Raw genomic sequence first — 12,277 nt, 5'->3', positions numbered from 1 at the left:
AGTAAGGCTCCATGGAGAGGACAGTCCTAGAATGCCCACCACACTACTGAAGTACACATCAAGGTCAAACACCTAAAATAACAGTTTAGGGTAGTGTGGTCTTTCAGATGTACCATTTTTTAGTACTTCCCTAGTACTCAATTTTTCAGTGGTTTAACAATAGCCCTGAGCAAAATGATTGACCGCAAAGCACAGAACCTCAGATACCGCCTACAAGTTTATAAGTTATGTATAGACAAACAGAAACTTACCCAGTCCTATAATGCCTAAAGTTTCCCCTCTGATTCGGGCAGCCCCAGATGCCACCTCCCTTATCTGCTCCACGCTTTGGACTCTTGTGCCTTCCCGTAAGGCTTGGTGTAGCCATGTGGTTCTCCTGTACAAGTTAAGAATGTGGCACATTGTGGAGTCTGCAGTCTCTTCTACGGATGCTGCTGGCACATTACATACTGCAATTCCTGGAAGAAAGAGCACAAGAAAGACATATGTCCATCAAATTCGACCTTAAAGAGACCCTGTCAAGTACAAAATATCAAAACTTGCCATGGATGACTAGGTTTTGAAGCTCTGTGGCTGTCAACTGTCCCGGTTTCTTGACAAATGGCGTTAAAGACCACACAATGTAAAAGACTGCACGACACAACTGAATAGTCGTTTCAGAAAACTCTGAATATGCCATATAGCTCAAAATGTACTTAATGCACTGATATTTGAGGTAAACCTATACTTTGCATTTTTCATCATGGACACAATATGAATTGCCCAGGTCTTGAAATAATTTACACCAAGTCCAGAAGCTTCTAGTTATGGATAGAAGAGGGAAGGCTTACACTGGCATTTTTTCTGTTAACCAAAACCATTTTAATAAATTTCCATCAATGTTTTAGAACTTTCTGTCCAGTAAAATTAGGTCAACATGATAGAAAAGTAAATCTCTATTACTGAAGATACAGATTATTCACTATAAAAACCAGAAAAAGTTTTGCCTTTTCCTGCACTTTGAAATCCATTCCTAAGTGTATAAAGTCCTGCTACTTATTACTATGAATTTTTTTATAGCATACAATGCAATAGCAATTTATTTTATTGATTTTATGATAGAGGCTGCGGGTCAGTGGAAATCTGAACAATTGGCCCCCGGGCTGGACATTGGACATGCCTGGTGTATACCCAAGAAAAATTCTGTAGATACTAGATTTTAGGAAAAACAAGTATTTATCTTTAAGCCCCTAAGTTTCTTTAGCGAGCCAACAACTCTTCCTCTACTCCATGGACATTAATCGTTCCTAGCCCTGCTAGAGTTCTGCTTTAGATACTTGAGAACACCTGCCCACTGGTGTGATTGAGATAAGGGGAGGTAAGGGAAAGGGAACATGTTCTGCAATCTGGATAAAAAATTAAAAAGATAAAAACAAAGACTGGGATTTTAGGACAGCAGATAGTGGTCAGCTCTAACAGAAGTTGGAAGTTTACTTTATTATGTGCAGGATCAACCAGTATTGTTCTACACTTGTAGCTTTTTAAAAAGACAAAACATGGGGCAATATGCATGTAATTTTATTCCTCTATATTTTGTTCACACAAACTTCAAAGGTTTAGAGGTCAGCATAACCACTGTAAGTTCTAAGTAGAATTAAAAACATCTGACGAAGTCATAGCCAGATTGTGGCCCGAATGTGGGGAAAATAAAGTTCTGCACCAACGTACTGTGAATTCAGGAGTCAAAACAGATGCCAGCCCCATATATATCAAAACCAAGCCAGCAATGGTAAATCTTACACCAATATACAGTAAAAAGTTTGCAGATACCTGCCCAGAACACCTTTACAAGTTTATTTGAAAACCATGAAGTTGTCATGCCCCATTTACTGCCAAAAACCCATCTAAATCAGCACAGCCATTTGAAAAAGAAAAAATGAGGCTTGCCTCTAAGGCCATGGAGTCACATTGTTTAGGATTTTATAAATGGGCACAAAGTAAATAATTTCATTTTCATTCACAGAAGTTCTGGTACAAGCAAAACTCATGTAAGAAATTTGTTTGTCTGGCTTTTGAAAGAAAATTTAGCACATTCTGGTCCAATCATAGCCCATGTAAGTGTCTTAGCAGGCCTTATGTACAATGGGCCAGAATGTGAAAGTGCTAATGATCTCTAGAAGAAGGTGTTGGCTTTATCCACCAACCATATCTTTCATTCTCTAACCAGTATTGCAAGATGACAACCAGAGCCAGATTGGACAAAACATTGAGGGGTCAAATATACAGAAAAGCTGCGGAAATGAGGGGGTTCAAGACACATGCTGCTAGTGAGGCACATTGCGGACATTGGGACCACGTTTGTATATGGCTAATAGGTTGTCAATTACCAGTGCTTTACTAACACTTTAATAGAATCCTACTTTTTAGCCCAACCTAAAGAGAAAGGGGTGTGAGGGAATACCAAGTGAACGTTAGGGAGAGAGTGCGCCTAGGAGCACATAATCATGAATATATCCCCTTTAAATAAAACACTTTCTTCTACTTGAGTCCTTGCAAAGTAACTCAGCTTCAGGGAATTTCAGCATACATTTGAATTACATTTCCATCCCTCCGGAAGACATTATACAATGGTGATTTAGTCCCTGAGTGCAGCGCCACAAGCCTCCATTCTACGCATGGCACTTGTGAAGCGTCTCAATAATTTTATGAGACACTCGTGCCCCGGGGGCCCATAATGCTCTGCAAACAGTGGGAACTCATGTGTTACATAACAGCAGCATTTCACATTCCAAAAGAAAGAAAAAAAAGTCAAAGTGAAGTAATCTGCTTTCTTGACGCCCCCCGCTGAAAACAATCCCCAATGCTAACTGGGCTCAAATGGCTGCAACATGTTGACATGTTCTTATTTGCAAACAATCGTCAGACACAATCAGCTATATTGTTACCAACACTGTGGTTTCCCCATTATCCTCAAATGCTCCGTGATCTGTACTCAAAAGATGAAATCTCACTTTGTTGCTGGGGGGAGGCAAAAAGCAAATCTCTCTACAAACAAAAGTGCATTTCCTCGGAGCTGCCAGGCATGCTGCAGTGTCCCTATGTGATCCTGTTCAGTATTTAAAGCGCCCATATACTCCATGGTTTTATCTAGTTTGTTATACCGATACAAGACATTAACAAGGCATGGTCATCCTATCATTGGAAATATGTTACTGGTAGAACTGCTAGATAAAAATCAAAAAAGGGCCAATTTATGAAGCTGGCAAACATAATTGCTAAGAAAGTGGCAATATTTCCACAAGAACATCCCCCCTCAGTGTATGAAGGTGGTGATTGGCTGGCACAATAATCACTTTGTGTTATCTCCAGCACCTTCTAGCTGGGTGCACCACCTGGCACTTTTCCGTAATCACCCGGCTGTATTTTGGTGGTTACTGAAGAGCGGCCTCCCATCTACAATTTCTACCCACCCAACTTAAAAAAAACACTTTCCTTATAAATTGAAAAAGCCATTGCTAAATTTATTAATGTGGCAGGTATGTCAATTCACACATTACCCCTATGGACAACACCATCAGCCACAATGGATAACAGTAGTGTATATATAACTATAAAAAGGTTGAACTAAGTGAATAGATTTTCTGAAGTGTATTTACACTGCTCACCTAATAAAACCTTGCCTTTTCATAATTTTAGAATTACAAATGCGGAGATGAGCATTCAAAAATTGTAAATGGGTCCCCATCCCCGACCATGCCTTCATCTGCTTTTCTCTGCAGTAAGTTGGCGCCACTGTTATTTGGACATTATCCAGGACCAGCAGTAACTTCCAGGACCAAGTAGCTTGCTTAGAGAGAACACAAATGTAAATCTTGGCACATGTGCTGTTCCTAATGGTGTTCATGAATGTCAGACATAAATATGGCCTGCTACAGAATTACAATGTTACAGTTTGATTATTGGGGAATAAGTCAGGAGAGGTGACTACAAATGCTTTCTCCTGCCTGCAGTGTACTGTAAGGAGCTTCTTAGCTTATACAAAGCCACTGGACCGAAGCTCAAACTGTTCAACCCAGGATTTTCTTTAAGCTGGGTGAGAAGAAATTGTAGGTATTGTGACCCAACTCTTCAGTCATCAAAAACAGCCAGGTGGTTACTGAAAAGTGCTGGGTGGTGTGCCCAGCTAAAAGCGACTAGGGAGAACACTCAACGATAAACCGTTTTCTGTGTATTGCGACATGTCGTTATTCCTGCATTTGTATACATATTGGTGTGTTGGAGAGTTGTGTATTGTGTTGGAGGGCTATCTTATGGGTCAAGCTTAAGATAACAGCACCTATTGCTCTCTAGACTGAGGCCCTGAACAAGCGTAGTTATGCTTTAAGTCTTTTTGCTGATGGTAGCGTGGTAGGAATCTTTGACCAAAACAAAGTTATTTCAACTGCAGACATTTTGTTTAGCAGAAGTGACAATTTGAGAAGTTTCTGTTTATATGGAGTGTGTCCACAGATGTAAGAGAATGCCAGGAATCCACAACCCTCCCTTCAGGGGGAGACAATGCATAGCACTTTATATGCAACTTTCCAGAGCAAGAAAAAAAAAAAAATAAATAAAAAATCACATGTAGCAAGATTTTTAGTATAAATCAAGGTTAGTCCCCTGGAAATACACTAAGCAACAGCCCTGGCCTAAACAACAAAAAAACTACAGCTTTTATAATACATGTGACAACAATCCATCTATTAATTGTTAGATCTTAAAAAACATGTTTCTGCATAGTATGTTATACATTAAGGCTTTTTTTTTTTTTTTTTTTTTTTTTTTTTTAAATACTCCGGTTCTGCTTCCATCTTTGTAGTGATGCACAATGTGTTACTTGTTGAACTTTTTATCCTGCTGAACTAGGAGTTTAATTAAAAACAAAAAGAACCTATGAAGGTTGATGGCCTGAAAAATCCATTATATATCCTGGTTGTTCTAGACCAAGGGTGTCAAACTCAAATACCCAGTGGGCCAAAATGAAAAACTTGACAAAGTTGTAGGCCAAACTTTCAACTAAAATGGCACAGCTACTACAATTCCCTGCGTCAAGAAAACGATCCTATGCGGGGATTAATGTTATGAGTGGCTGGAACTCCCTCTTCACTGAAATAGCACCGCTACTACTTTCCCTGCATCTATAAATAAATCCAATGCGGGGCCATGCACAGGCAGAAAGGGCGCTGGTCTAGACCTAAGTGATGCCGCTACTACAATTCCCAGCACTATTTGCATCTATAAAAAACAGTCCAATGTGGGGCCACGCATAGGCAGAGAGGCCGCTGGTCTACAGACGCGAATGATGCCGGTAATTGTAGTAATGGCGCTATTTCGATGCAGCAGTGGGCCAGCTGCAATACATATTTAGGTCTTGAGATTTTAGGACTCCTAAAAAGATGTTGCAGGCCAGATTTGGCATGTGGGCCAGAGTTTGACACCCCTGCTCTAGCCCATGTCTTCTCTGCTTGGGCTTTGCGCAGCATGAGAAGTTGGGAAAGCAACCCTTTTATTTACTTATAAGAAAAGAGGCACTTTATGCAAGCAAGTATTTGCTAACAGCAATATGAATAGTTAATTTGTGTAAATGAAAAGTTGGGGTTCCTCTAGACTAGCATCTAAACCTTTCTACTCAAGAGAAACCCTTAAAATGTTTAAATCTTGAGCAACGAGTGCTAAAACCCAGTTTGGAGAAACGAGAAAAAAAAGCTTATTTTATTGGTGGCCAAAGAGTACCACCTATGCAGACTGTAATAAAGTTTGTAGAGCGGCTGGCTCTGTCAAATAGTCCTGGAAACATGAAAGTACCATCAATTGAATGGTCAATTGGCAAAAGATCAATATACCTCTAGCAACCACTGGAGAAACTACAAAAATGGCTGCCCTAGACTGTTTTCCATTGGATCCCAATGGAATGCTACAGAGGCACAGAAAACCTATGGACAAAGCGGAAATTTGATTTCTATAATGAAGATGGAGTGGGCATTTATAAATTTTTTTTTTTGGGAGGCATTTATACTGCATAAGTAGAAACCGTGCCTATACCCACAGCACTACCTGCTGGTGAGGAGCACTACCTGCTGGTGAGGAGCACTACCTGCTGGTGAGGGGACATGTGGCATCACAGCATAAACCACAAAAAGAGCTACTTCTGCTACTTCCTCAACCCAACATTTCTCCTTTCTCAAAAAAGACATGGTATTTCCTGTTCATTCATTCTATGACAAAACATGTGATAAATTATTCACACCACAATTCTTGGGCAAATGCAGCCTCATTGTTACATCAGTTTGAGATGCTTCAAGGAACATTCATTGATAGGAGCATTAGATCTATAGTTTGCCTGCTTTTCAGTTCGGTTGGACTTGTCTGGAAAGATATGCAATTTGACCCAAAGAAGTCAATGGAAGCCTTATAGTGGTTTGGAGCTTAGAAAATAAAGGATTCTGATCTTTAGAAGTGGGATCTAAAATGACAGCTAGTATTAAAAAATGATGTCCTTGAATTACAAGTAGCAATGCACAGACACAAACAAAAATTGGCTATACTGTATATTTGTTCATCAAACTTGTAATAAAATACAGTTTCTGCAGTTTTCTAGGCTTGTAAACTAAACTACAATGCAACCTGCCATCTTAGCAGCTCCCATTTGGTTGATCGAAATAACAATCCTTAATGCTTAATAGGGTTACCAGAGCATAAACATACATAGATCCCGCTTTTTGAAACTCTATATCTGCAAATATACACACACAAATCACGGCGCCAATGTGTCCAGATCTAAATCCCATAGAGCACCAGTGGGGAGATTTAAAAACAGCAGTTGGGAGAAGGAACCTTCAAATCTGAGAGATCTGGGCAAAGGAAGAGTGGTCCAAAATTACAGTAGAGAAGTAAAAAACTGATGGTTACAGATAGTAATTCACATCAGTTATTTCTTCCAGGCTGTGCTACCAAGTATTAAGCCGAGGGTGCCATTAATTTTTCCAGGCCATTTTGTGTGGAAGGTCTTAGATTTTTTTTCCCCCCCTTTTCTTTTGTAAGCACAAAAAAAGCAGAACATGACAATAACAAAGCATTTGTAGTTGCAACAATTTTCGGGAATTTTCTGGCAAATGCAAGGGTGCCAATATTTTTGCCCATGAATGTATAACGTAATAAAATATATACACTTACACCATCAACGCAAACACTTTTTGGCCCAGCAGCTCCAAGTTTGGAGCTGCAACTGGGCAATTACAGAAAAATGAGCCTGGCTTATTAGACAAGGTAATCAATTTTTAAGATAACATGGGGGGGACCCCACTTTTGTGGTCTCCAGCTGCTAAAGTTTGGAGGTAGAAGCTGCCAGTTGCAACCAGCTTCCCTGTACTAACCTATAGGTTGTTCTCTGTAGTCCTGGTTTTACTAACACTTCATATATCGAGTCCCTAACATTTCAACTACAAACCTATTGGGAATAAATAGTAAAACCTTTTATGCTGGAATTGCTGCAAGTAAGCGAAAATAAGAATTATGCAAAATTTGACTAATATTCACCCCTACAGGCATTCACCGTACATTTCCCAGCAATATTAAAACCTAGTGCCGATTAAACAGCCGCACATTTCTGTTAAGCAGCGAAGAACTGCTGGAAATCAAGTTACTAAAACCTTTATTCTAAGTCGACTTACTCTACAATACCATCAACAGTGAAACGGTAATGACTTCCTATGACCTGTTCATGCTGGCATTTCAGTTTCTAAAGCCAAGTCACCTCTACATGGAGAAACTTCTAGGGGTTTTCTAGGATAAATTTAGCGTGACAAGTCACTTTCTCTTGGCCATTTTGAATGAGCACATTGTGCAACAACAGAAGGGAGGGCGGAAGTGCCAATTTTTTGTTTGTCTCCTCTCACAATCAATCATTTTAGGGCAGCTAAATAGAGCACGCACTTGGCATTCAGTATAGACTGCAGCTTACAAGCAAAAATGGTCACACATGCAGCATTGCAAAAGGTAAAGTGCCACAGCACAAAGCCAGGAGAATTTTTATAGAGATTTCTCCTTCTAATGGATTAGAAGCAGGCTATTGTTTTAAATAAGGAACTAATGAAACCACTAACACATAAGGGGGCTGGGAGTCTTCGGTTTAATGTAGAACTGTATTTTACTATATGAATGGGCAGCTGTGTAAAGTCTTTGCCATTTCCTTTACAGCATTCGGTGCCTTAGGGACTTCCCCATCATGCCCAAATCGCTGTCACATGGATTGGTGGAAGGTGTGCATGCCAATAACCATTCCAAATCTGTATATGCATGGGATATTGGGGTGTACAGGTGGCATTGCTGAAAAGAAAAAACTAAAATATACTAAGGATATCAATTATAGTGGGATACAAATTAGAAATCCATGTGTACTAAATAGTGGTTTGTTTTTAATATTGATCTGAACAGCAATTACTACAATATCAGACGGTCTGCAAAGGCTGCAAGTCTTTCCTTACCATTATGGCGGCGGTGGTGGTGGTGGTGGTGGTGGAGGTGTAAGGACCAGCTTCAGTTCATATTCTGTGGCTAGAGGTGGAGGTGGAGGTGGTATTAGTAAAAAAAAAAAAAAAAGCCGACTTCCCTGTGGTATTTGCAAACTGCAACCTCTATCCTGGCCATTAAACAGTGGGTGGACAAATGCCTGGTTTAAAATCTGTTTAAGCAACCTGATAAATCGCCTCTGTGGGTGGATTTCCAGTTTTAAAAGCCATTCCGTTAAACTCGGCCAAATAGGTAAAGAGCGTAATTGATGAAAGAATAAAAGATGCAAAAATTCCTCTTTGGATTCTTCCTCTCTCACTATCCAGTCTATAAATCATCCGAGCTCTCCATTAAGCGGCATATAAAGCAGATCTTAACTTTTAATAATCATTTCGGTACAAAGTGTCACGTCTCCCAGACACAAATCCTTGGAGAAGGGCTGGCTAGAATTTAACTCTGTTCCACCCATCACAATGGAATCTGCATTTCGCCATTACTACAGACAATGGCTTCCCAGTCAATGCTGATCTTGACATAAATCACTGACTGCCCGTGTATATGGAACAAATGTGCCAAGCGGAGTCGGGTGGAGCCGGAAATTAAAACCCAGCAGTCCATTTCCCAGCCACAATAAGAAAGCCTTATTCAAACAAGCGGTTAATTAAGGCTATAAACAAAAGGCGCAGTCACACGCGATGGATAGCTTTCATTTCAGCGGTACATTTTTTTTTTTTCTCTCTTCTCCCTTGTGTATGGTAGAATTCTAGGTTTTTTGTTATATTCTGCAGCTTACTAAAGAATACTCTATTCTGAGGCCTTTAAAACTGCCCTCGTTCTTTTTAATTAGTGCTGGTCGTATTCCTACACAGCCCGGGACAAAACGTTTTTTGCGGCAGGATATGTTTCTTTGTCATCTTGCTGCCTGATGACATTCATTCGCTCCTGCTTTCACGCTGGGCTTAAGGAACGCAGAGAAATCGGAATGACAAGAGGGAGAGAACGCGAGAGAGGAATCAATGCAATTATACTTACATGCTCTCACAGCAGCCTGGGCCTTGGACATTTTGCCAAATCAGCACCTCTAGGCAGGCTGCGCTCCTTGCCAATTTACAGGCCTTCTTTAACCGGAGGCGCACAACGTCGAGGTTTTGGCCAAAGTCCGAGCAACATGGTACTCCAGCATGTAATGAGCTGGAGCGGGGCCCAGTCAGATGCAAAACCAGCAGGTATAAGTTCACATTCAGACCGAGAAACGTCCTTGCTCATTTCAAGAATATGTGGCTAGCCTTCTTGTCTAGAAAAGCCAAGATCCTGGGTTGCATTCCCAAAAGGACCGCCATTTCCATGGAGTATGCAGATTCTACCCATGCAAAGTCAAAGGAAATGTATTAAGACAGAAATGACCTTCTCAGAATGTTTGTTTTAATAGTTTGAGCCTGACCTAGAACAAGTAGGAAGAGGCAAAAAAAAAAAAAAAAAATGCATTTTTTGCATAATTGGTGCTGTAAGTACTCATGCCATATAAATTATCAACTACAGGATGAAATAAAGATACCTTTTCTCAGGTGTGTATCAATACATCTGAGTTTTTCCCCCACACATTAACTAGTAAAAGTCCCTGAATTTGACAAAACGCATTCCCCATGTGCTGCACTAATCAAATGTAGAACAACTAGGAGTCTATCAGACCTAGGTCTAGGTCTTCCCTACGGGTCTAGAGAACATATTAAAGAGTATTTATATAGCGCCAACGTATTGTGCAAGGCTGTACAATAAATAGAGGTAGCAGATACAATGACAAAGGAGGAGAGGACCCTGGCCCGAAGGGCTTAATCCTCTCAATTTAAACACTTCGTGAGATGTCCCGCAGGTCTGGTGGAAAAACTATTTTTAATACATCCGTGCAATAAATGCTCTTTACTTTGGATCTTTTTGGGGGGGGTCCAAGAATACACCAATTGTAACAGATTAGCATCATCTCGTATATACAGATTTGCCTAAAGCTATCAAGCAATATGGTGAATATGACTGCCAGCAATGACTGGATCCATATTTAGGACTTATTTTATTGGCACCAGATCAGGATAACCCACTATATATGTGTATAAGTGAAGCAGTATCTTTTGCTCATTTCTAGACAAGTGATACATATTCATATGCACTCTGACAACATATTGTGCTGTATGGTACAAACACAGGAAGTAAACATTTCTCACTGCAAGTGTCACACTGCCCACTAAAGTATCGCCCTTTGTCCGGTACTCCATCGGCTAGACATGTCCTCCACAATGACCTGGTAAGAGGTTCCACCTGCCAACAATCTGATCTGTAATCACACACAACCAGCTGTGTGCTCCGATTTGTCAAGACTTCACAGATGTATGGTAAATATAGCAACACTTAGGTAGACTGATGCAAAATTGATGCTATAATTGCACTCCGTTTCTGAAACCAAGAACCAATATAGCCCTTTACAGACCCACAGTGAAATACTGCGGGTTGGCAGCTCCTGAACACACAACAGCACTGCAGGTAAATACCATTTCATGCAGCTGTGGCACAAATCCTCAATCAGCAATCACACGGCCAAAGGTGGCTTGTCACTTTCAGAACCACACTGCAATCAGCTGCAGACACATGCAAAAAAAAAAAAAAAAAACACTTCTAAACTCCTATTCACTTGAAGGGAAGAGATTGGAGCCACGGTGGACCCTTCGGGCACAATGCTGTGGCTCATCGCAGGTCTGAAATGGCCATCAGTAGGTAAATGAGTTGATCACCTAAACCAGGCACTATCAGCCATCTGTGCTCACCTGGCTGTAATTTCATAAATCTAAATTGTTCAGATTGAGTGTATGATGAATTGAAACTAAGGCAGATGTTAACATTTGTGAAAATGCTCAGTGCATACACCAATTTAAAAAAATTACATGCAGTGTATCATGGTCACCAATAGTGATCTAACCTACAGGGCATGTCCATGGTTCTAGTAATGGTAGTGAAGAAAATATCACAGCAGGGTGCCACTCCGTTCATCCTCACCTCTCCCCTTAGAGACAAATACCGCTGTATGTACAGTGCTTGTTCATGCATTGCTCAGCAGGAACGGATCGTGAAAGATTATTTCCAACAACAAAATATTGAACATTTGTAGGCAGCCTTAAGAGTTCTATGATATTTACACATTGAAAGGTCTTTTTTTGCCAACAGCACTGTGATCATTGACCTGTACAGCAAGCCAACATGAAAAAAAAAAAAACAAAAAAAAAAAAAAACAAATAGCTATTCATAGGGTGCAAGGGATTGCTCAGATGGGCAGGGAAGGCAAGCCTTTTCCAAATGTTTCTCTGCCTGGAAAATGTGAGGGTGCCACCAGGCTCGCATTGCCATTTTCAGGCATTCACTAAAGGGTATGTCTACCTTACTTTTTATGAGCATCAATGATGCCAACTACAACGTCTTATGGTCAGCTAGCTGCTCAAACTCTTTAATAGGCTTGAATGGGAATGCTTTAAATACTTGCTAAACAATGTATGAAAGTTTTTAAAATCTTTAGTAAGGAAGTATAGACAAATGTTTCACCTCCTTATATCCCCTTCAGGTCCTGTAAAAACACCACCCCAATGCTAGAAGGCCATTTCTATATCTTTCTCAGGCATTTTTATAGTTCAGAAAGTGCCCCCTCTTTACCCCTCTGCAACCACTCCCGCAGTTGATATTGGGCACCCAATGAGCGATAACTGCACCGTCA

General features: G+C 40.4%; 1 protein-coding gene across 1 annotated transcript in view; it reads right to left on the bottom strand.

The window, feature by feature from the left end:
- The window catches only part of CTBP1 (C-terminal binding protein 1), a 269,296-nt gene that overhangs the window by 7,855 nt on the left and 249,164 nt on the right, over positions 1 to 12,277 (bottom strand). Inside the window, exon 6 of the mRNA XM_072406893.1 lies at positions 252 to 486. Within this exon, the coding sequence (XP_072262994.1) occupies positions 252 to 486 (235 nt within the window). The remainder of the gene's footprint in view (positions 1 to 251; positions 487 to 12,277) is intronic.

This window comes from Pyxicephalus adspersus, chromosome 3 (genome assembly GCF_032062135.1).
Source record: "Pyxicephalus adspersus chromosome 3, UCB_Pads_2.0, whole genome shotgun sequence".
In the NCBI taxonomy this organism is placed as follows: Eukaryota; Metazoa; Chordata; class Amphibia; order Anura; family Pyxicephalidae; genus Pyxicephalus; species Pyxicephalus adspersus.
This window is presented reverse-complemented; position numbering and strand designations above follow the sequence as displayed.